General features: G+C 34.8%; 1 protein-coding gene across 2 annotated transcripts in view; it reads left to right on the top strand.

Annotated features, from left to right (window-relative positions):
• SLC39A10 (solute carrier family 39 member 10) overlaps positions 1 to 26,636 on the top strand; it is a 63,438-nt gene extending 36,802 nt beyond the window's left edge. For both annotated transcript variants that reach the window (XM_069469110.1, XM_069469102.1), the window contains exons 5-10: positions 1,035 to 1,223; positions 5,583 to 5,703; positions 7,034 to 7,402; positions 8,517 to 8,597; positions 18,066 to 18,256; positions 23,845 to 26,636. In XM_069469110.1, the coding sequence (XP_069325211.1) occupies positions 1,035 to 1,223; positions 5,583 to 5,703; positions 7,034 to 7,402; positions 8,517 to 8,597; positions 18,066 to 18,256; positions 23,845 to 24,003 (1,110 nt within the window). In that variant the 3' untranslated portion in view covers positions 24,004 to 26,636. The remainder of the gene's footprint in view (positions 1 to 1,034; positions 1,224 to 5,582; positions 5,704 to 7,033; positions 7,403 to 8,516; positions 8,598 to 18,065; positions 18,257 to 23,844) is intronic.
• The last annotated feature ends 3 nt before the right edge of the window (positions 26,637 to 26,639 follow it).

Raw genomic sequence — 26,639 nt, 5'->3', positions numbered from 1 at the left:
TCTTGGCTGGGAATTCCGGAATTCCAATCTAAGAACAATGTATGGCATTGCCTTTTTTTAAAAAAAAAAAAACAAGTGAATTAATGAATCTTAAGACTGTGTATATGAATTTTTTGTTTTGCCCTTTTTACCAACCATCAGGAACAGCAATAATCTTAGAACTAAGCCAAGTAAGAGCAGATGATGTGAGAACAATATTTAAGTGCTGCTTAACTTGTTTTTCTAGTAAGAATGGTTAACTGAACTTAACCATTGAATTGACCATTGTTGAATGGTCTAACCTCCTTTGAAAGGTTTAGAAATATCTTCTGTTGGCCACTGTTTAACAGAGAAAGAATATACACAAATGTTATAAGAAAGAAAAATGCTTAAGTCTAGTTACATAGCTTAAATTCTCTAAGATTAATATTGTGATGCTTGTACATTTCACAGTGTTGAAATGTAACTTTTTCTGTACATACATTTATTTTTGCTAAAGCTTTAAAATGTAGAAAATTACATACACACTCTTGCTAATGTTTCACAGTATATACAGAGGTCACAAGCTCATCACCTCTTTGAAATAATTTAGAAGAATCTTATAAAAATATAATCAGTTTAAGAAAGAGATTACAGAGGGCCACAAGTAGTGACCTGCTGATGAATTAGTTTGTGTGTTTTGTTTTATTTTTACTAAATATTTGGCATTTAAGTGGGTCTTGCTCACTTTGATTTACAAAGAACTTACCACTTCCTATTATTACTTCTGGCTGCTTCTGGCTTGATTATCTCTCTATAGTATAAATATACCTTATAGGCATTTTAATCTGTGGTCTTTGTTTTGTAGTTAATATAAAATCTACTTTTTAGATAAGTGAGTAAAGCAGATTAAATGGAAGACTACTTAATCTTTAAGTGCAATAATCTTAATAATATCTAGGGGAGCACTTTAAAAATTGAAATTTTTTTTTTGTGTGTTCTCTAGGAAATTATAATCTTAAAATTTTAAATAGCATTTCAATTACTTGTTTAGAAATTTTCTTTATTATTAACAGTCTCAGGGTGGACATGATCACAGTCATCAACATGCACATGGCCATGGACATTCTCATGGACATGAATCTAAGAAGTTTTTGGAAGAATATGATGCTGTTTTGAAAGGACTTGTTGCTCTAGGAGGCATTTATTTGCTATTTATCATTGAACACTGCATTAGAATGTTTAAGCACTACAAACAACAAAGAGTAAGTATTTTTTAATTGTTTATTTCATTTTCTGAGAGAAAACTAAAAAATTACCTTTCTGGGCTTTTTAAAAATTATGATGTTTGTGTTATTAAATCTCTGTTTTTTAACAGCTAATCTTCAGAGGAAAAGCTGTGTTTGATCTTTGCCATATTTTGTTATTATATTTATTTTGGCATTTATAATACCAAATACAGCAGTCTTTGTTTCGGTTCATTTATGTTGTATCATACCTAATTAATTGGCTTAGGATGGAAAAAGAAGTTGTCAGTTTAACAGGGCTTTGTAGGAAGAAAATACACTGAAATGATGGAAATGTTGATTTTTTTTTTTTTTTTTTCAAGAGTGACTCACCTTTTGGGAGATGATGCTTGGTCAGACTGTTGATTACCCCATCATGCAACTGTCTGTGTTTCACTTCACATTTATGAGAATAAAACAAATATCTAAAAAAATTTCCCCCCAAGGAAGTAAGTTCAGGGCCACTGCCATTCACTATGGAACCCTTTCTGTTCACATCAGTTCACATCTGCCTTTAAAGCTCTATCCTGAATACATCTCACTAACATGTTTGTGATACTAACGCTGATTATCTTCAGTATAGTCTGTTTAAGTAAAGCTTTCCACACAAAAATGTTAGAGCTAGAAAATTGTTACATTTTGTTAGTTAACTCCAAATATCTTTTTTCCCCCAAAAAACTCAGGATAATCATGGTCTTAATATGTACAGTCTACTCTTAAGATACAATTTTATGTTATTTTTATGTATGTGTTTTGTTTGCCTATATATGTGTTTTGTATATATCGCCTTAAGACAAAATATGGTTTGGAGCAGAGTGCTGAACTGGGAATACAGAACTAGCTGTGTGAATGTGACTCCTTCCCCACAATTTCCGGTAGCTGTTTAAATCATGGGAAAGAAATCTTCTCATCTGTATTTTCATATCATGTGTCAAATTGTATATTTAATTTTAGTTACCATATTTTAGTCAGTACATATTTGATTGCTTCCAAAGAAGAGATGGTTAAGATGGTGAGCCCAGTGAAGTGTATTACCTGAGGAATGGTGAAAGGAACTGGGAAGGTTCAACTTAGAGAAAAGTGAAAGAGATCTAACAGCATTTGGATTTTTGTTTGTTTGTTTTTTTGAGATAGTCTTGCTCTGTTGCCCAGGCTAGAGTGCCGTGGTGTTAGCCTAGCTCAGCAACCTCAAAATCCTGGGCTCAAGCGATCCTCCTGCCTCAGCCTCCTGAGTAGCTGGGACTACAGGGATGCACCAGCACACCTGGTTAATTTTTTGTTTCTATTTTTAGTTGCCCGGCTAATTTTTTCTATTTTTAGTAGAAATGCAGTCTTACTCTTGCTCAGGCTGGTGTTGAACTCCTGAGCTCAAGCGATCCTCCCTCCTCAGCCTCCCAGAGTGCTAGGATTACGGGCATGAGCCACCGCACCCAGCCAGCATTTGGATTTTGAAGTGTATGTGGAAGGTGAAGTAATTCTGATGGACGAGTGGAGAATAAAATATGGTGGGAAACAGAAGTGCCTAGAAGGAAGTAAGAGTTGAGTAAGGAGATTATTGCAGAATAATTTAAAAGAGAGGTAACGAGGGCTTGAACTAGGGTCATGGCACAAGGAATGGGGAAGGAAAGATGATTAAGAGAATTACTTAAATGAGAGTATCAATAAGAGGACTTGATAGTTGATTAGATATCAGAAATATAAGTATTTAATAGTTCATCAGTACCATAAATTACATATTACAAAATATGTAAAGTAGTTTTGGAATTACTAGTTGAGCATCATTAATCTGAAAATCCAAACTCAGAAATGCTCCAGTAGAGCATTTTTTTTGAGCGTCATGTCAGTGCTCAACAAGTTGTGGATTTTGGAGCTTTTTGGATTAAGAGTACTCAGCCTGAACTGTGAACCCTAATATTCTTCAATTGTGTCTCTACTAACATTGAAGCAGCAAATATTAAGTACTTAAATGTATAAAACATTAGGGACTGTGTAGTTTACAGATAAGTATAAAATGTAGTACTTCAAGGGACAGTTCAAAATAAATAAGTTTTTTATAATTTAATCTTGATCTTACTTTGAACCTAAACTTAAACACATTTATTTTTGCAAAGAAAACTGATACAAGATTGGAATTCCCAAAACATGGGAGCTTTTTTGTAAATTTGAAATTGTAGGAAATAACAAACTGAAAGGAACACCTTTGGTGCTGGTGGTGGGGGTGTGTGCTCTAAATCTAATAGTAAGAAATTCTTCAGGTATATCAAAGAAGGGAATCTGGTCAGATATGTCAGGGCATCTCTTTTATGAGAAATAGGACAGTAAGTAACCTAAGATGAAAAGGATATGGCTTTTTTTTTTTTTTTTTAAAGAAAGAGAATTAGTGGCATTTGAATAGAACAGACATTTGAAAAATACATAGAAAAATCAACTTTTGGAAGGAAGCTTGCAGACCATAAGTTAATACACCAGTTGCTGAGTTATTTCAGTAAGTTTTGGGCCTTAAGGGTAATGATTTGCAAGTTTCTAGGAGAGTGGACAATCAGAACCAAAGCAATTAATAGAAAAGTTCCATCTGGTATTTGCATTTTCTTTAATTTCTATATCCTGCTCATTGACTTTGTACTAGTGTTAGCTCCTCTTTCCTTTTTTTCCCCTTTGACTCAATGGTTACTGTTTCTTTTCTTTGGGTTATCTCCATATTATTATTTTCTTTTGAATATTTTATATTTTCCCAGTTTTTCTTAGTGGCTTACAACAATTTATTATTACTCAGAATTCAGTGTGTCAGGAGTTTAGGCAAGATTCAGCAGGGCAGTTCTTCTGCTCTACTTGACATTTGCTAAAATCACTCACACTACTATGTTCAAATTCATCTGGCCACTGGGCTAGGATGTGCTGGGCTGGATAGGGCTGGAAAGTACAAAAATACTTCATTCCCTGTCTGCATCTTGATGTTCCACATGGCCTGTTTTTATAGTTAAGACTGTGCTTCTTCATAGAATAGTGCCTTGTTTCCCTGAGCAAAAGCAAAAGCTGCCAGGCATCTTTAAGACTAGTCCTGGAACTGGCACAGAATCATTTCTGCTGCATTCTATTGGTCAAAACAAGTTAAAAAAAAAAAAGCCAAAATTCTAGGGCAGGGGGTAAACCCTACCTTTTGATGGGTGGAGCAGAATGCTCATGTAGGGAGGGAGGGAGAAAACTGATGGTAGCCATCTTTGAGGTTACTCCATATTCAACTAGCTATACAAGAGTACTTATGCAGCAGATAGAAGACTTAAACATCTCAAATGTGGGACATGCCAATTGGTAATCATCTCCCAGAGAACAATGACTATTTTCACACAGTTCTAACATACTTAATTATTTGGTTTCTTAAATTAACATACATTAAAAAGCAGAAATTTAAGTTGGAAGAGTTATTAGTGGTAGTTACATTGATAAAAGAAGAAAGTACTAAAAAGTCAGACTATTAAGGCGTATAAAGGGAAAAACTCAGACCTAAACAATGAAATACAGTAATTAGTATTTACAGGTAATTGATAACTGATTAAATCAGTGGTATCCAGCCTTTTTAGCACCAGGGATAGGTTTCCTGCAAGACAATTTTTCCACAGATAGGGGCAGGGGGTGGGGCGGAGCTCAGGTGGTGATGCGCGACCTGGTTCCTAACAGATCGAGGACTGGTACCACCTTGGGGTTGGAGACCACACGATTAAATTATATTTACTGTCTGATTACAAGGTGATGAGAAAGAATGCTTGTCTATTACTGTGATGGGTCATTTTCATACGTCACCTCATTTAATCCTCATAAGAATCTTATTTTTATTTGACAGATGAGTATTCTTGATCAGTAAATTTAACAAACTTTCTCGAGTCTTAGCTGTAAACTACAAATTTAGGATTCTAACTCAAATTTGATTCTTTCTTTTATGTCACATACAGGGAAATGTGAGACTGCATTAAATACAGAGTCAAATTCAAAAGAATAAGCTTTAGTTTTTTTGAACTTTCTATTATCTTACACTATTAAATAAGGGATGTTACACATATTTCACTCATTTTATTTGGGTGGCATATAATAATTTAGTACTGTGTAACTTAACTTTTAAGTAGATAAATTGAACCTCTTAGTTGAGCATTAAAAAAAAATACAAATTTAGTTGGAGTTTTCATCTGGTAGATTCCTTGGATAACTTCTAGAAAAATTTTTCTCACCCCTTTTCTAAATAATTTACATATAAAGTTAACACCAGTTTGTCCCATAGATGTTAATAAGTGAATATTGTTGCTAATTGTGGCTACAGATTTTATACTAATCAGATGCCTTTTTTAGGGAAAACAGAAATGGTTTATGAAGCAGAGCACAGAAGAATCAACTATTGGAAGAAAGCTTTCAGATCATAAGTTAAACAATACACCAGATGCTGACTGGCTTCAACTCAAGCCTCTTGCCGGTAGACAACAATTCTGACTAAAGAGAAACTTTTAAGATCTAAAAATTGAAATATTGCTTCTAAACTATGCCTGTGTTGTTTGAATTTTTTTGTTTTTGTGGCTTCCCTAATATTAGTTTCTAACATATATTTCCTTAAATGTGAATGTGTCTTAATTGTGCTCTTACTTGTTAGTTTATTTTTGTTAATGGTGGAATTATATCATGGGCCAAGGAATGTTTTACACTTGTAGTTTATAGAAAAAAATATGAGTGAAACAAAAAACGGGCATTCAAAGTGGTGGATTAGTGTTAGTTTTATTTCTTAACCATGAAGATTTCCTCCCTATATGATTTATTTTGTATGGAAAAAGGAGAATTGGCCTGCCCTTTATATTTAAAATCTCTGCTCATCCATTCATCTGTTCTGTTACCTGATAGATGTAATGAGGTAGTTTATAATTTTCAGGAAACCTGAAAGAAGTTTTTTAACCTAATTTTTCTCCTTTTCTGTTTAAACTTATATTTCCCCTAAATCCACCAATGATTTTCTGCAGAAGAGGGCAGCCTAGACTCTAACTGTAGAACTCTGCCCCAAAATACAATTTGGGAAATACTGAGATCTTTGTCAGGTAATAAACGGCTTTGGAAAACAAGTGAAAGACCCACCTTAATTTTTTAAAAAATGCTTATGAGATGTTATTATTACTTATAATCATTTCTGAACTTCATCCTAGCAGTGATCTCTGAGTAGCATTGTTAAATAGGCGGGGCATTGAGGGATGTAAAGAACTTTGACATCAGCTAATCATACATGACTTGGGCAAGTTATTTAAATTTTATTTGTCTTTGTTTTCTTAAATGATAAAAGGTAAGAGTGAGTAAACACTAAGATTCCTTCTTTCTCTGAAAAATTATGGGTTGCTTTTGTTATTCTGTAAATACTACAATAACAGTCTACCCTGTGATTTTTTTTTTTTTATCAACTATTCCATTGTTTGTTCCTTAAGTTTCATAATATCTTCATGCTTTCTAACTTTTCTCCTGCTTTTGATTTCAGTTCCCTTCCATTTACCTCATCTGCAACATCTTTTGAACTCTCCAAACTTCAATTTGTTTTTTGAGTGTGCACGTTCATGTTTTTATTGGTTGATTGATTGATCAGACTCAAGAAAATATTTTTCAATTAGAATGGCTTCTAAATAATTTTAGGGAAATATATTTTTTAAAGAATTTTTAGAGACATTCACTTAAGAAAAGTTCATTGCACTGCTCTTCTACCTGGGTTTAAATTAGCAAATATTCATGCATTTACTTGTTGATAAAGCATATCCTTTGCTATACATATATAGGAACTGATGACTCGGTTATTTCTGAAGATCGACTTAATGAAACTGAACTGACAGATTTAGAAGGCCAACAAGAATCCCCTCCTAAAAATTACCTTTCTGTAGAAGAGGAGAAAATCATGGACCATTCTCACAGTGATGGATTACATACCATTCATGAGCATGATCTCCACGCTACTGCACATAACCACCACGATGAGAATAAAACTGTGCTGAGGAAACATAATCATCAGTGGCACCACAAACATTCTCATCATTCACATGGTCCCTGTCATTCTGGATCAGATCTGAAAGAAACAGGAATAGCTAACATAGCTTGGATGGTAATCATGGGGGATGGCATCCACAACTTCAGTGATGGACTGGCAATTGGTGAGTGGGCTTGAAACTTGGATTATAATATGTTCTTTGAGACTGTTTTTCTTCTTCCACTATATCTATACTAATCTTATGAACTATAATATGTAAGGTTAAAATTTGGAACTTAACAAATATGCTATTATATATTACTCTTGTCATTTGACTTTTCCAAAGGCGTTTAATAAATAAATTTGGAGGTATAAAGGTATAATCCAGTGTTGTTTTTTGAACATGTAAACAAATGTCTATAGTATATTTCTTTAATAACTGGTTTTTCATTCAAAACACAGTCACCATATTGAAAAAGCTACCATAACATTGTATTTTCAAATACATTTACATTTCCCTGAAAAAGAATAGTTCAGTTTCCATCTTAAGTTTAATAAATTTTTTAAATCTTTGAGGTGATAAAAAATTTTAAAACATTAAAAATTTATTGTACCAAATTCAAGTATATTAGAATCTTGCTAATGTAAACTGATATTACCAGTCTAGGAAAACATTAAATGTGATCAGTACATGATTTTCTTTGAGATCCATACTCTATTAGCATCCATAAGTAGGCTTTGATTTATTCTGGAAAGCAGAGACCATATTTTTGAATTCACAGTAACTGATAAAATTTAAGAATAAAGAATTCTGCTAGTACACTTAGATGCATTTATACATCTGATCTTAGCCCTCAAGACCAAGACTAATAACACTTTGTGCCATTTATGCTGTAGACCCAGGAAAGTTTAGATAAGGATGCTAGCCATTTAAATATCTATAAATATCAATGTGAGAGAGCAAATGCAATCATAGACTTATCAGACTTAAATTGAGCATCAGACTCAGAAATCGAAACCATGAAACTCGTTCCTATTCCCAAGCTATTTGTGAGTTAGAAGGCTACACAAGAGAGAGAATTCAATTCAATATGTAATATTGCTTTCATTGAATAGCTCTTTCTATAGTTATCACATACCTGTTGTACCCTACTATATGTTCAGAAACTGTAGTGTGTAAGACAGATGAGTTACTCATATATTATGAAATTAATTTAGATAGACATATGTCATCATTAATGAAAGTGTAAAACTAGACCATCAGTGAACATTGCTCATTTTTTTCTTATCCTCTTCAGGAGCAGCTTTCAGTGCTGGATTGACAGGAGGAATCAGTACTTCTATAGCTGTCTTCTGTCATGAACTGCCACATGAATTAGGTAATATAACCTTTAAAATTTTTATCTAAGACTTCCTCAATTGTAAGTGCATCCAAATTCAAGACATATTAAAACAAAAAATGACTGATGGCAAGTATAAAGTGTCATTAGTTTTAAGACATATCCTGATATTAAAATATGAAGAAAACATGTGCTTAAGATTGATGAAAGGTTAATTTCTGTATGCTTTTCTTTGTATTCATTAACATAATTATGCCATCATGATGAAGCATTATAGATTATTACTAATGCATTGAGTATAACTTTTAAAAAGACATATTATTTCTTAATTTAAATGCCATATTTTGCTGTTAAAACAGTGGTCCCCAACCGTTTTGGCACCAGGGACTGGTTTCATGGAAGACAATTTTTCCACCCACAGGGTTGGGGTTGAAGGAGGTGGAACTCAGGTGGTGACGTGAACAATGGGGAGTGGCTGTAAATACAGATGAAGCTATGAAGCTTCCCTTGCCCCTCACCTCCTGCTATGGGCTCCCCTGCTTCCTAAGTTTCATGGAAGATAATTTTTTCCCACGGATGGGGGATGGGAGTGGGGTTGTGGCGGCTCTCTGCGTCTAGGTCCCTGACAGGCCACGGACCAGGGGTTGGGGCCCGCAGTGTTAACCTACTTTAATTTTATTTCATATAGCATGTAAACTATTTGTATTTTTTAAAGAATCAGGGTAAACCTTGCAATTACATAATTGAAAGTTGTCCTAGATGAACCTAAGGCAGTTTTTCTTCATAAATAATGGAAAGATAATATTAATGTTCAAAAAAAGTGAACTGGACAGTTATTAAAGAAATTGCACTTCATTCTTGATTCTATCGTTAATCAGCACTGAGGTTTTGGAACGTTCATTTCTAAAAGCTATTATTTCATCTATAGAGTAAGAGGGTTGGATGATTTCTTTGTTTCATTATACATATATTTTAATATTTTATAATCTTAACATCCAAAGATCTTGTGTTCGTTTCTTATGTGATTTTAATAGAGTAGAGCTAAGTGCTCAAAAAATAATTTTAAAAGCCTATTTTTTTTTTTTTTGGTTTGTTTTCTTTGTTATTGATAGACTTCCCACTATAATAATAACATGTAAAACATTTTTGTTTAGGTTGGACTTTCTTCTTTTTTTTATAATTTCCTGCTTACATCCATTTCCCTCCCTTGATACAGACAACAGTTCTCTTATATTTATTGTATAATTGTTATATGTTCCTTAAAAATGTATATTACTTTATGCATACATGTTTTTAATTTATATAAACTATATTATGTTATATCCCATTCTTTTTCTTACCTTAATGTTACTAGCCATTATGTTTTAAAATCCATCCAGGTCACCATGATTTATTATCTGTTGCTTCTGCCTGGTGCTCAGAGGTGTGCATTTACCACATTTTACATATTTAGCACCTAGTATTGGACACACCATGTGGCCTTTAATTTTCTGCCCCCCCTCCCCCCAATAGTGTATTCAACGTCTATAGACTTAGTAGTTATCAGCCCCTGTGAGAACATCTTTTAGGTTTATACCCAGGAACAGAATTAACAGGTCCTAGGATATGCATGCCTAAGAAGTACCATATCACTATCCAAAATGGCTAAACTAGTGTAATTTCCATATGGCAATACCTGAGGGTTCCTCTGTTGCTACATCTCTGCCGACACTTGGCATTAACTTTCTCATTTTTGCCAATTTAATAGGTGTGACATGATATTTCTTTGTTGTTTCTGTTGGTATTTATTGGTTTAACTAATTATTTAGTTTCTCTTAATGTGTAGTAGTACTTTGGTTTTCCTTTTCCATAATTTGAAAAACAGTACCTTAAGATGTAAACATCCATTTACACAGAAAATAACAAGGAAATAACAAGAGATGGCATTAATTTGAAAGAAAAAACTAACATCACCTTTTGAGTATCCAAGGAATTTCTTCGTGTGCTTTGTAATTTAATTTCTTTCTAAAAACTCATCTGGCTATGAAAAACCTGTCATTTTAGTATGTTTAATTGTCTTTATTTGTAGTAACCTTATTTGTTCATTTTGAATAGAATTTATTCATGTAATTTGCTATAAAAATTAATAACTTCTTACACAAAGCAGAAAAATATATTGGTGCATACTTGGTGCTGATTTCTGAGGGCTTGATTCCTTATAGTTTTGTTTACCTTGTGAACTTTGGACATCTAATCTTATATCTTGTTCATGCCCCATAATTCTTTACCCAGACCAAATCTTCACTGCCTTGAAGACTTCTTTAATCTGTGATGTGCTTATATAATCAAAATCTTCCAATAGGTTTCCTTACATATAAAGTAAAGTTAGATTGGTTAGTCCTACTTTCAGTGACCTTACTTTTTCCCTCTCTATCTGCCAGTTCGGTCTTACCTGTGGCACATCCTGTTGCATGTTTTCCACTTTGCCTAAATACAGTTCACCAAACACGCAGTGTGGGTGCCTGAACCTGTTTCTTTGCTTATACCATTCTCCTATTTAGTTTGTCTGAATACCTCTATCCCTACTTTATGATGTTAAGAATCTTTCTACAACTTTGTTACTGTCCTCCACTACCTCATGCTCTGCTTGGCTTACTCTTTTCTCTAAACTTTATCACTTACTTTCTCTGGGTCCTTCTTTTGGTACTTAGTACATTTTCTTTTCAGATGTCTTATTTCTTAAACTGTAGTTTATTTATATGCAGATACTATATACTTATATTCTTCTCTAACTGGCAGATACTGCCTTTAGCCCAATTCTATAGCAATACAAATCAAGGCTCTCTGTTGCTTTCTATATATGCATAACATATTGCCTCACATTTTCATCTTTCACTTTAAAAAAAAAACTTTCTTAGTAATAGGGTTGGATAATCACACACACACACACACACACCCCCCATAATATACTAGAAAACCCCCAATTTCCCTTCTGCTCATCCACCCACTACTCCCTAAATGTAGTATGTCAGGCCACCTCACGTGTGGTTTTATTGAATTGCCCTAACCCTGGAATATTAGGGACAATTGAAAACAAGGAGTTTTGGAGATTAGGGATGGTTGCCTTCTTACCATTTACTCCTTTTTCTCTGTGCAGTTTCTCACTGAAGGAGTGACACACAAGGAATGATATCCACATGTAGAACAAATGCATTATGTATATTAATGACTGGGTAAGCCCTTCATACCCAATTCAGAATTCTGGTAAAAAGCTGGATTAAAGAACTCTGCTTGGGTCAGGACCCCTCAATGAGACATTCAGACCTCAAATATCTACCTGTTTTAGCCCCCAAATAAGAGGTTGAGATGTTGCTATTGCTGTGAGAGGAAACATTCATTGAAAGTATACTAAACTTTGCCAGAGTGAAAGGCATGTGACTTCATGGAAATGTACATTTTCACCCAATGCCTGGTGCTAAATCAACATAAATTGCGCCATACTCTAGCCAGATAAGATACTAGGAAAGAAAGAGCACAAAGAAATGATTCAGCTTCCTTTCCTAGAGGTGACAGAAAAGGTTCTGGCCCTTGTATCTATCAGCAAGGTTGGAAGTGGTCTACTGACCAAAATAAAGGAAGTAAAAATATTGTTCTGGAGCCTAATTTTTGCTTTAAGGCACACAATAATGGGCACTTTGGTAAAATAGGGCCAGGTGAATATCCCTACTCTGTTACTCAAGTTGGAGAGGAACAGGATGTGGAAAGAGGTGTACAAACTTCTTCCTCAGAACTCCCAAGCACAGGGAAAATCATTTTCTCTATAGGCTGAGAAGCATGGCAGGTAGGTATGGGAAAAGTCCTCTCCCCACTTAATAGGTTAATATGTTGATAAAGCAGCATAGTACATCGCATTTAAGGATGACTTATTTGTTCTAAAACCTTTTTTGCCCCAGTTACATTTTGTATTATGTATTCTTAAAACTCTTCCAAGATTTCCATTATATGCAGTACATTGGAGACCAGCCTTCAGTTGGTCATTAATTCCAAGTTCTGATGTTCCTATTCTGAACGGATTGCTGTTTCTCCAGTGGTATACCAGCTCATTTTTGTTGGAGTTTAGGAATGTGATGAGAAAAAAACATACCCTTAGAACCTTAGAATGATACACAGCTCAGAGAGTTTCACCCCAAGAGGTGTGAAGAAATTGAAACCATTCGAGGAAATAGCAAACCCACATCTCTCCTTTCATGTTTGCTCTGGGGTGTGGTAATGGGTGAAATTTCCTGAATTATTAAGTCACTACTCTTTTCTGTTTTTGCCAAACTTATGTAGCTGAATTTAAGTTACAATATTACTTTGTTGTATTCTCTCCACTTTCTTCTACCTTCCTTCAGTAAGGAACTGTACAAGCATTTGAAACATAATTTATAAGAAAGCTGTAGAAGGACATATAAGGAGGAAATAAGGTTGGGGTAATCCAGAAGGGCAGGATGAGGACTGAGCTTCTCTGGGCTTCAGTCGAGGAGCGGATCAGCCACCTGGGTGTCGGTCTGCTCTCCAAGAACAAGCTTCACAAACTTCTATGAGGCTCCCACAGAGAGACTTTTGACTGGATGGGTGCAGAATTCTTGTTGGGGGATATGAGTAGGTTCTCTTCTATTCTGCCATCTTGGTCTATCACAATTTCCCAAAAACTCTTTTTGATGTTGAGTAATGTGTTTCGGCTTCAGAGATACAACATTTTGATAAATAAATGTAATCATACTATTAAGACTCAGCTCAGAGTTATGATGTTGTACATTTTTCCTTTCCTTTCAAGTGAATTAAAGATTAAATAGAAATTCAAAGTAAGATTTCTATAATGTACCAAATTTTCCAACAAATAGGTTTATATAGAATTTTAATGTGTATACAATCATTATTTAAAACAAGAATAAAGAACCTTAAAATATATACTCGTTTAAAAAAAAAAATCTCACGAGTTGAAGTTACCAGATGTTAACATGACTATGGCATAGGACCACATTAATTTAACAGCTTTAGCAGGCACACCTCATTTGTTGTACTAATGATATCCTTTGTTAGTAGGAAGGAAAGAATATTAATTTATAAAAGATGAATAGATTTGCATCTTGGTATAAATCCCAGCTGTAAAGATTACTTTGACTTACTTTCAGAATGTTTACACAGATTCTTACTGAGAAGGGGGATATGAGGAAAAAGAGAGAAAATATGGGAATACCTTTGAGGATTTATAACCCATGATAAGACTGGGACAAACATAAATTTTAAATGAAATAATTCACTTGTTACAAAGATTATTATACAAAAACCATTTATACGGCTATATGCTAGCAATCTAGAATTAGAAATTGAAATTTTAAAAAGGTACTGTGTACAATAGCACCAGAAGCATGAAATACTTAGCTTAAATCTAACAATATGTATAGAAACTGTATGCTGAAAACTACAAATTACCAACAAAAGAAATTAGAGGAGACTTAAATGAAGAGATATATCTAGTTCAGGGACCAGAAGACTCACTATTGTAAGATGTTAATTCTGTGTATACAGTGTTTTCTCAATCATAAATCCAGTGGGCTTTTTTACAGAGATGAACAAGCTTTCTAAAAATTGTATATGGAAAGGGAAAAGAACTTGAATAGCCAGAAGAATTTTGGAAAAGGACTTTGTTGTTGATTTTAAGACTTACTATATAATTCAAGAATGGAAACCCAAATACTGCATGTTTTCATTTACAAGTGGGAGCTAAGCTACAGTACACAGGGGCATACAGAGTAGTACAGTGGACATTGGAGACCCGGAAGCAGAGTGAGTGGGAGGTGGGTGAGGGAGAGAAAAACCTACTGGGTACAGTGTACACTGTTTGGGTGACAAGTACACTAAAAGCCAAGACGTCACCACTATACAATTTATCCATGTAACCAAAAACCACTTATTCCCCTAAATCTATTGAAATTTAACCTCCCCCCGCCCAAAAAAAAAGACTTAGTGTAAAGCCACAGTAATCAAAACAGTTGGTGAAAGAACAGACACATAAATCAATGAAACAGAGCATAGACTCCTCATGTAATATAATAGATCATTGATCTAAATGGAGAATTGAAAGTACACAACTTTTATAAAAAAAACATAGGGGACTATCTTTGTGTCCTTGGGTAGGCAAACTGTTAGATACAACACTAAAAGCTTAATCCATTAAGGAAAAAATAATAATAAAATGGACTTCATACAAATTAAAAACTCTTCACAAAAGACACTGTTACGAGAATAAAAAGGCAAGCCATAGACTGGGGCAAAATATTTGGAAAATACATATCTGGCAAAGGACTTTTAAGACCAGAATATTTAAAGACCTCTCAATTCAATAATAGGAAAATCAACAACAACAACAAAAAAAAAAAGTAGGCAAAAGAACAGACATTTCACCACAGCAGGTATACAGATGGCAAATAAATAAATGGAATTGCAGATACTGGATTTGTCATCATGGGCTGGCAAGGATGTGGAACAACTGAACTCACACACATTGGTGGTGGGAATACAATGTCTTATAAAGTTAGAAATACACTTACTATATGACCCAGCAGTCCCACTTGTAGGTATCTACCCAAGAGAAATAAAAACTTACATTGACACAAAAGCCTATTTATGAATATGTATAGTGGCTTTCTTCATAATTGTCAAAAACTGGAAACAACCTAAATTTCCTTAGCTGGTGATGGATAAACTATGGTTCATCTGTGGAATATTACTGACCAATAAAATAATTTTCCAACATATATATAGACATGGATGAATCTTACATGCATTATGCTAACTGAAAAAAAGTCTGGAGGAAAAAAAGACTACATACTGTATAATTCCATTTATGTGATATTCTGAAAGAGGCAAGACTGTAGGGACAGAAAGCAGATCATTGGTTGCCTAGGGGTAAGGGACCTAAGAAAATTTATGGTTACATGGTACGTGTATTTATCGTAATTCATAGAACTCTACATCCAAAAAAACCAAGTTATGTCTCAATTCTTTTTTTTTATTATTTTTTTTGATTCTTATTTCAGCATAATGTGGGGGTACAAAAGTTTAGGTTACGTATATTGCCCTTACCCCCCACCCCCCGAATTCTTTTTTTTTTTTTATGACCCATGAAGACAACAAAGGCACTTTTCAATACTTAAAAGTATTAAATAAAAGTAGTTCATCTTGAATCTTAGTTAATGCTATTTGGTTGTTACTCAGAAGTGAACTAAATCATTTTGCTATCCAGTAATACCAGAGAAGGCAACAAAGTTCATGTAATTTGTACCTATGACAAATTGAGTCATAGGTACATTGAGTATTAAATAATGCTCCTTTTTAAACCACTTTTTATAATGAAATTGTAAAAGGAAGCTATGTATTGTATAACCTAAAAGACACTTCTGTAGTTTCATTTTGTATTACCTAACCTCCTGCTAAATGAAATTGCCCCTTTAGCACAGTTGGTGGGTGAATTATTGAAAATAAGGAGGAGAAATTTGTTAGGGAACTCTCTCCTTAGAGAAAGCTGAGATGAAAAGACCAGAGGAAATTAAACAAAACTCCAGAGGAGAGAAGAGATAAAAGCTGATATCAAATCCAAGTCGCAGCAGGAGAATTACAGTATTTAGGATCAGACGGGAAAAGATATAAGGAGAATAGGGTTAGGCAGAATCTGGAGAATGGCGATTTAGAAGCCATTGGTAGATAATCTCCTTAGGTGCATTATCTTAATTTTCCAAAATAATGTTGCATTATGTAGTTTTTAGCAATTTGTTGGAACATGGAAAAATAATGCCTTGAACTAATTTCTTTGTTCTTAACTTTTGCTTACCTGTTATAGACTAGGACCTTGTAACCATGAGAGTTACAGAAGAATAGATCATGTGTTTTTAGATATGTAGATGTTAGGATCGTTTCTTAATGGAAAGAAACAAACCCAGTTAGTATTCTATATAGCACCTTGCACATACTAAGAGTTCAATAATTTATTTATTAATGCTTGTACATTTAGTAACTAAAACAATTAGAGTGGGTAAAGCTATTGCTTTTGACCCTTTGGACTATTATCTCTAGCAGCATTTTGCCCTTCTACCAACATCCCTCTAAGTAATAATTGTTTTTTCCCTAATGTTCCAGCTTTAGACAGATGAGCGAGATCCTTCCCTGCCCCCTCCTCCACTCTCCCCTTTCTCCCCTAGGATGTTACACCCCTAGAAAAAGAATCCCAAAATTTTCCCTCCTGTATGTTTTCCCGCCTGTATGTCAGGTCTCTGATCATGGATGGAATCTGTTTTACATGATCACAGACCTGATGTTTGCTCTGTTTTCAGCATTTTAAGTAAGAACCTGGTGTTTGCTTTATTTTCAGTACTGTTGATGCTCTTTTGTGTGTAGGGGGGTTGTGAGGAGGGGTGTTCAGTTGCCTTGTTTGTTTTTGTTGAGAGAGTCTCACTCTGCCAACCTGGGTAGAGTGCAGTGGCATCATTGTAGCTCACTACAACCTCCAACTCCTGGGCGCTAAGTGGTCCTCTGCCTCAGCCTCCTCAGTAGCTGGGACTACAGGCTTTTTCTTTCTTTTTGATGGGGGGGGGGGTCTCACTCTTGATCAAGCTACTCTCAAACTCCTGAGCTCAAGCATTCCTCCCACCTAGGGCTCCCAGAGTGGTAGGATTACAGGCATGAGCCACCACTGCTGACCAGCATTGTTAATGCTCTTGAGAGCATCATCTAGGCTATTTATGTGCACCATTATGGCGGCATGGAAAGGTGGTGGGAAAAGCTCTTTATTCTCCTTACAATTTTAGGATTTTCAGAATTAAAGTTTAAGTTTTTTTTTTTTCTGGGGAAAAAATATGAACATAATATAAGGTATGCTAAAAGCACCTTTACCTCTGTTCTTACTTAGGCTATTTCCCTTTGAAGAAAGGGTAGAAATGAGAGCAGAGCGCTGTTAATTGTTATTTACAAAAAGAACAATGACTATGCTTTTTGTTTCTTTTTGTTTTTTCCTGATTTTTTAAAATTTACATTTTAAGTTATCATACAGTAAAACTGACTTTTGTAGTATATATAGTTCTTTGAATTTTAATATTTATATAGATTATGTAACCCCCACCACCACCCTCAGGATACCAAAGTTCATTCACCCCAACCGCCTCTGCCCCGGGCTGCTCCTTTATAGTCACACCTCTCCACCGTCTCTGTCCCCTGGCAACCGCTGGTGGTTCTTCATCGCTAGTCTGTTTGAGAATGTATTTATAACTTTCAGACTGTCTTCTTTCAGTTTCATGCCTTTGAAATTCATCTGTTTTTGCATGTATTGTGGTTTAATAAGTAAAAAAAATGTTAGGTAATAAAATATCCATTATTAAAGGTGTATCTTTTTATGCTAGTTTTAATTTTGTTTTTTATTGATTTTCTCCTTTCAGATTTGTGTTTAAAATCCTGTGGTTTTAAAACTTTACCATTATGTCTTAATTGCAGGTGATTTTGCAGTTCTTCTTAAAGCAGGCATGACTGTAAAGCAAGCCATTGTATACAACCTGCTCTCTGCCATGATGGCTTATATAGGCATGCTCATAGGCACAGCTGTGGGTCAGTACGCCAACAACATCACACTTTGGATCTTTGCAATTACTGCAGGCATGTTCCTCTATGTAGCCTTGGTGGATATGGTAAGATTTTGTATTTTTTTTTTTTATTGTTGTACTAAACCTGAAAATAGAATGCAACTTCCAAAAATGGAAGAACTCCTTGGAAGTGGTTTGAAGCTGACTGTTTTTAAAAATATAACTCATTTTAAAGATGTGATATCCTAAATAATCTATTGGGGAAAGACATTTAAGTAGGAGGATTTCTTTTATGGAACCTAGTTGAGATGCTGAAAATTTCTGACCAAATGATATTATTATTAAATAATCATCAATAGTAAAGAGATAAATTACAGAATTATTATACTACTTTGAGGATTTTATAATATTGGAGTTGAAGTATTCTATTGTTGTTAACAAAATAATTTTTTAAGCTTTATGGCAAACAAGAAGGAAATACTGCATCTATTAGGTAAGCCAGTCTTCTGCAGGAAATGATGAATAATCCATGGGATTTATGTAATTTTTTTATTTTTAAATTTAGCTTAAATTAACTCTAAATACTAATAGTTTTATTTTAATTTTACCCTAATATCCAAATATGTTAGTGTATTTACAGAGCTAGCAATTTAGTTGGCTTTTGGTTTTGGTTTTTCTAACTAGATAGTACATTTATTTTTTTTCCTGTTAAGATTATCACATAGTCTCATTTCAGAATTAAAAAGTCTACATTTTTAATCACAGAATTAATGCCCATTTATTATAGAAAGTTTAAAAAAATGTAAATAAAAAGTATTTATATTCTGTTCCCTATGGGGTAGGTAACCACCCCCCTACCCCCACCCTGACCTCTAAAACCTCATTTCCTATTCTTATCCTCAGCTGATAACCTTGTTTCCTATTTCATGGGGAACACTGAAGCCATCAAGACACCTTCCACAATTTCCCATCACCACTTCGACGTACCTTGCTGTATCTTTGCCCATTTACTGTCTTTCCTGTTACTATGAAGAAACTTCCATGTTCCTAAGGCTGCCTCCTTCACACTCTTCACTGGAACTTATCCCCTCTTGCTAACGCCCTTAAATTCTCCTCTCTCTTTCTTGCATCATTTTTTCCCTCTGCTGGATCATTCCTACCGACATATAAACCCCATATTATTTCTTGCTTCTTAAAAAAGTTGGGGAGAGAGATCTCTCTTAGCTCCAAGTTCCGCTTTAGCTATCACCATATTGCTACTCTCTTTAAGCAAATCACCATATTGATTGATTGATTGATTGATCAACAGGGTCTCCCTCTGGTGCCCAGGCTGGAGTGCAGTGGCAGGATCACAGCTCACTGCAACCTTGAACTCCTGGGCTCAAGCGATCCTCCTGCTCATCCTCCCACATCATTTATTTTTTAATATTCCTCTTTTTTGAGTCTGACCTCACCAGATTTTCTCACTGACTGCTCTGGCAGAACTGCTTTTGTCAAATTTACCATTGATCACGCCATTGCTAAGACCACTGGTCATTTCCATTTTTCTTGTCACAACAGCAGCATTTGACAGTTGATCATTCTCTCCTCTTTGAAATGCTTTTTTATCAGAAGGCTTCTGTGACATCACAGTCTCCTGGCCCTTCCCCCACCTTTCTGCCCTTTCTTTCTCAATCCCTTTACTGGATCATCCTCTTCTCCCCTACCTCTAAATGTTAGCAAAGGACCTAAGTAATTTCATCTAATTTGATGGTTTTAAATATTTGTTGGCTAATGATTCTCAAATGTATATCTTTAGCCTAGACCTTTCCTTTAACCCCAGACTAATCTACCTGTTTACTTGAGTGTCTAAAAGGCATTGCAAACTTAACATGTTCACAACTCAGCCCTTGATATTTGCCAACCTCACTTCTTGCACCAGCACTTCCTGTAGAATTCTCCGTCTCATAAATGGTTAACTCCATTCTTCTAGTTGCTCAGACAAAAAGCCTGGGTGTCATCCTTTGACTCCACTTTTTCTGCCCTCCCCACATCTGGCTTGTCAGTAAGTCCTGAGGCCTCTATTCCTAACCCCTGTGCCTCCATCACCCTCCCCTAAGCCACCATCTTCTTTCTCTTTTTAACTGCTCTCCCGCGTCTGCCCTTGCCCTGCCCTCCAGCCCTATATGAGCACCTCAGCCAGAGTGAGCCTTGTAAGTCACAGACCAGATCATGCACTTGTATGCTTCAAACCCTTCAGTGGTTTTCCATCTTATTTAGAGTAAAAGCTCCAGTGTTTTTACTTTGACTTACAGGATTTTGGGTCATCACCAAGCATTTCCACTCTCTTCTCCTCTTAATTTTCCTATCCTTACCTATCTCCTCCCACTCTGTCCCATGAGCCATGCCTTGGGCTGTGGCTCTTCCTGGCCACTGCATGTGCAATGCTTTTCCTGCAGACATTCTCACAGCTGGCTCCTTCGCTTCCTTCTTATGAGGCATCCTATCTAAAATTTCAGTCCCCCTCCCCAACATTTCACATCCTCTATCCCTGCTTTATTTACCTTTTTCTCCTTTGTACTTTTATCTCAATCTATTAAGTAACATACCAAACATTTATTTGTTTACTGAGTTCTTTTTCTTTCCCACTAGGATGTTAGCTGTGGGAGGACAGGCATTTTTTTCTTATTTCATGTACTACTGGAAATGTAGTTCACAAGTAGTATCGAATGAAGAATGAATGAACTAATTTTTATACTAGGAAGCTAGAGATGTAAAAGAGTCTTTATGGTAAGGATTTATAGTTTAATGAAGAAGAAAAGTAGCCATTAAATGAAATATTTTGATATGTGTTATGATACAGTGGATATGATATGTGTTAACGTTTGTGGAACTCCAGAGGGGCTAGCTTAAAAATTGGGACATAGAATTAGGGAAGTTTTTCTGCAATAGGAAATCTGAGCTGAGTCTTAAAGGATGGAGTTTATTAAAGACAAGAGGAAAAGGTGTATGAGGAAGCCAGACGATTACGAGCGTCATTCCTTTGACCAGTAAGTCTAACTCCTGGGATTGTATTCTGAGGAAATAACCTAAAATGACTACTACTGATAAAACAAGCAAACAAAAATAAAACCTTCCTAATGTGTTCTTTGCAGTAGCCATTATAATGTCACAATTATACTAGCAACAGTCTAAATGTTCAAGAAAAAGGGAATAAACTATCCCACGTATATTTTTTTAAGATTTTAGTAACACCAAAATTATGTATTTTCTAATGCTAAGTAGAAAAATAATGAATTAAAAAATTATGTCCATATTGTCATCAGGTAGATGTTGGCCACATCATAATAGTCACACAACAAAAATGTCATAAGAAAAAGTTTAGAGTTTATCTTGTGAACTTTGGGGAGCCATTAAAAGGTTTAAGCAGTAGAATGACATGATCACATTTTTGTTGTACAAAGACCACTTTGGCTATAGGGAAAAAGATTTTTATTGCTTTAAAGTCATTCAGTGAGATATCAGCAATACCAGAAGTTTTAGTTTTGAGTTACTTTTAGGATATACAGGTGGAAATATCTGGTTTAGGAGACTTTGGCCAGTGCTGTTTTCAACCGGTATGGAAGCATTTTTATATGGTTTTTTTAATTTATTTTTTTATTTTTTTGAGACAGGGTCTTACTCTGTCACCTGGGCTAGAGTGCGGTAGCATCATCATAGCTCACTGCAACCTCAGACTCCTAGGTTCGAGCAATCCTCCTGCCTCAGCCTCTCAAGTATCTGGGACTATGGGTGCATGCCATTATGCCCCGCTAAGATTTTGGGTTTTTTTTTTTTTTTGTAGAGATGGGCAACTCGCTATTGCCCAGGCTGGTCTTGAAATCCTGGCTTTATGTGATCCTCCCACTTCAGCCTCCCAAAGTGCTAGGATTACAGGCGTGAGCCACCATGCCTAGCCCGTTTTTGTTTTCTTAATAAGTATGGCCATATCAGTAGGTATCGTTGGTTCTTAGCCGTGGTTATGATGAACACTATGGGTATTGGCATTCAGGATAGAATTGAATGTGGCAAAGCCATAGGGCCTATTCTCATTGGTATGTATACATATTTAGAGAGACTATTTCTGTGAAGCATCCTATATATTGTTTATGCTTAAATATTGAATGCCAGAATGGAGAATCTTTATAACAATAAAAACATGGGGGTAGGGGGGAGAGAAGATATAGTAAAATAGTCTTCTCACTAGAACCATATGTAGGAAGTTACCAGTTTTAGTTGTAATCCAGAGGTTGACAAACTATCTGTAAAGGGCCATGTAGTAAATGTTTTAGGCTTTGTGGACCATATAGTCTCTGCCACAATTACTCAGTTCTGTCATTGTAGTGGTTTCTTTCACTGCTACTCAACTCTGCTGTTGTAGCACAAAAGCAGCATTAGATAATGAGTAAATGAATAGGCATGGCCAGATTCATCATATCTTGCCAACCCTTATCTTAGACCATTAGTTGATTTGATAAAGTAATTTAGTAAAACGTTTGGACAAGAAAATAGCCTTTATTAGCCATTATACACCAGTTCCATAGATTTTTAAACAGAATATATGACTATGACTAGCATGACGAAATTCTTAAATAGGACCCTCAGGAAATTGTTAAATATACTGTAGCACTGTCAGAACATGATGGTTGGATTAACTGTACTCATTATTTAATAATGAATAATAATATTTCTTCCCAGGCAGGAAGAATTATGAATTAAGAAATCTGTAACTTAACACTACATTTCTCTTTCCTGTACCCAAAAGCACCAAGATAATTGTTTAGAGTAAAACTTAAGTGTCTAACAGAGTAGCATATCAGTATCATCTTTATGTAGATATTGATTGCAGACTTGAATTATGTTTGCAGAAAGGTGAAAATAAACATTGGAAGTAGCAATTCTTTCACAGTTTTGATTAGGTTTGCATGGAAGGAATTTATGCTTTATAATAATGGAAATGCATTTCTTTCACAAATCCTATGTATTAGATAAATTAAATATTTAATTTTTATACTTTGAATCTATCTATTCTTAAATGTAATAGTATAAACTTTTCAAAACATTGTGCCTTTAAAGATACAATTTTCAAATTTTTTAAATTTTATCAATATTAAGAGAATAGAGTACACCATGAGGGCAGCGTGCACGACTTGGCCCTAGTTATTCTGAATAGCTTTGATAGATTATTTTCTATGTCTGTTATTGGAAAGAAAATACTGGCTTAACGGTATAGAGATGCCAATTTGGAGTTGTCTTCAAATATCTCTGCTGTCATGCACAGTGAGAAATGAGAATTTCAAATGGAAAAGGGTAAAGAAGTGATACAATTTTGAATTAGGTTTATTTCCCCAAAGAATCTTCCTTTTTCAGTGAGTTTTTAAGATACATTGATAAATGTGGGAATTATGGTGATCTTTTCTGAGAGCTTTATCGGTAATAGTAAGTTGTCCTCTATTTAAACATAAACTAAAATGTTAGAATTAGTAGGATCAGTGGATGGTAACTGGAAAATGACTAATGCATGTATTTCAAGTATTTGTTCACAGGGATGGTGAGGAGGGAATAGAGTTAGTATTTACTTAATAAGCAGCCAAAGCATAAAATTTCTTTAGTATTTGACTAAAATATGTCTTACAGGTAGCATTGTATTCAATAAAATGATTATTTTGTTTCAGCTTCCAGAAATGTTGCATGGTGATGGTGACAATGAAGAACATGGCTTTTGTCCAGTGGGGCAGTTCATTCTTCAGAATTTAGGACTGCTGTTTGGATTTGCCATCATGCTGGTGATTGCCCTCTATGAAGACAAGATTGTGTTTGACATCCGGTTTTGACCATTCCCAGTAATCACTGTTGATTACGAGAATGTACCACGCAGCTTTGCATCTGTTCCTTGTACTGTATGCACATTGCTCAAAGAAAGTCCGTGGCTTGCACTACTTACAAGTTCCATAGGTTTGAGCCTAGTCACAAAAGACTGGTGCTCAGTACTGATTTCCCTGTGTGAAGGGTCTTCTAAAAATATAAAACTTGTGATAAAGAGAGGAGAAAATGGGACTCCATGAACTAATGTTGATATAGGTTTAATTAAGACTTTTTAAAAAATAATCATATAAAACACTAAAGTAGCCTCTTTATTAGTAGAAACTTCTGTGGCTATGCAGAAATAGAAATTGAACCAAAAAATCATTTAAACCTTAAAAGTATTTTAAATGGACTTTGGGCAGACTTTTTTGTGTGTGCTGAGAATGAACTGTATTATAGTACCCTTCAGTCCCCCTACATATATACATACGGTGATAGGGATCAACTTGACACAACTTTGAAACTGCATAAAGTAGACTAGAGGAACTAGAGGAAAGCTCAGGCTGCATTAGAATATGAATTTAGCATTGGGAAAAGCCCTTATTCTTGAATCTAGAGTTACTATTTTTGTATATATTTGCATAGTGTTTAAACTTGCAGCCTAAACTACTGAAATTTGTGATTGTATGTTTGTGTGAGCTTCAGTTTAATGAAAGATGCATAATGGTTCTTTGTATTATTATAATACTTGGTGTTTGGGGTTTTTTTCTTTTTTTTTTTTTTAACTTTTGTTTAGGGTTTTGGGGGGGGAGGGCAAGGGGTCAGAGCATGTGGTCATATGTCTTTTTTTAAAAATTGTAACCCTCTAGAAAATATCAAAGAAATGAACCTAAACGTGGTCTAAATAGTTGATTTGCTTACTTTAATAGTACCAACTAGTTAATTGGGAAATTTAAGTTCCAAATGTTCATTGCTTTACCAGTTTGGCATTAGAACCAAGAGCACATCCTGTGGCTGGCAGTAAGGTTGTAAGGCAGAAAATCCAAGTTTACCATGTCTATAATCTGTACATGATGTGTTGTTTAAAACGATTACTAGAATAAACTCCATTGATACTGTGGCTACCATGGTACCAAGTGACTTGGAAGATATGTTTAAATAACTAAGCTGAAATCACTTGATCATTTTGTGCCAAGATATGCTGTTGGTGCCTGATAGGAATTAGTCTCTTTCTTAGGTGCCCTGTTTTCCTACCATAGTTATGAATGATTTGTGAGAAGTGCAAGCCATGTTTATCCTGAATTTTGACTTAATAATTTGTAATACTATTCATATGCATGTAGCTTTCTGTTTACATCTTGTGCCATGTGGTCTTCACTTATGCCAGGTAAACTGTATTTGAACTTTGTGCAGCTGGCTTTGTTTTAATCTGCTTGGCAACCAATGTAGCTGCTTTAAAAATCTTGTTCAAATATATAAGAGCCAAACTCTTTTCCATTCCATTTAAAATACTTCATTTAGTCCTCCTCTTTTATCCTGTTCCTTTCCTCTTACTCTATGAACTTTAAAACAAAACAAAACAGAACTTCAAGAGCAGCATATGCATCCAGGTATTAATAGATTATTGCCAGTGTTTCTTCTTTATGCTCTAAGCATGGGAGCCTAGGTGTTGTTATTTCTTTAATTTATGCTTGAATTTGAAAAATTATTTCTGACTTTCTCCATGGCCTCCATGTAATAAGTAGCAGTTTTATACATAGATTTTTTCAGCAGTGGGCACTGCATTAGGACAGTCTCATCTCATTGCTTGGCCCTACAAGCAACCTAGCTAAAAGGTGCTGATGTTTTATTTAGTACTGCCAATTTTAAGTGATTCAAATATCTTGATTTCTGAACCAAGATGTATTTGTAGTTCATTTTTGGTTTCTATACCCAAGGAGAATTTTGCATTCCAGCATTAAATCTGCTTCATTTAAAAACTTTTATAAAAGCAACAGCTGGAATATACTCCCAGTTTTAAAATAAATGCCTGATTTAAAGCAAGTGGGTTATGCTGAAGTATATAAAGTTTTATATTCTCTCAAAAATGGTATCTTTATTTGCTAGATTTTTAAAATCTTTTAAGAGGACTGTAATAGTTGCTGCTAGTAATTTAGGGTTCCACCAGTAAGTATTTAGTTTTCACATCATTCTAATATATAGTTTCAAGTCTTACTAGACAATCTGAATTCCACTACATTTCTGTTTGGCTCCAACATTCCATTTAGCTTGACCAGTCTAATTTAACATGTGTTTGTTGGAGATCATTAATGTTACTTGTACAATGCTGTCACTGTGTGACATCCATATGAATTTTGGTGTATATCACATTGCATTCAATCAGCTGTGATTATGCTTAGAAATACTATAGTAACTAGATGCAGTGTGAATTTTTTCCATTAAGTCAGTGGCTTAAATGTGATTATGGTCCTGCAAGGTAATACTTGCTAAAATATCTAAACTTTTTTTTGTTGTAACTGAATCATTTTTTAAAAATTTATAAAGCTGGAAATGATCAAATGCTGGTTTTTTTTTTTTTCATTGTCAACAGTGGTGTGTCATTTTATGTATGTTCCTAATGCTATGGAACTCTCCCAAAATAAAGTTATTCAAAAACGGCAAATAT

This window comes from Eulemur rufifrons, chromosome 1 (genome assembly GCF_041146395.1).
Source record: "Eulemur rufifrons isolate Redbay chromosome 1, OSU_ERuf_1, whole genome shotgun sequence".
Lineage (NCBI taxonomy): Eukaryota > Metazoa > Chordata > Mammalia > Primates > Lemuridae > Eulemur > Eulemur rufifrons.
Note: the sequence above shows the minus strand (reverse complement) of the source record. Positions and strands in the feature narration are given on the sequence as shown.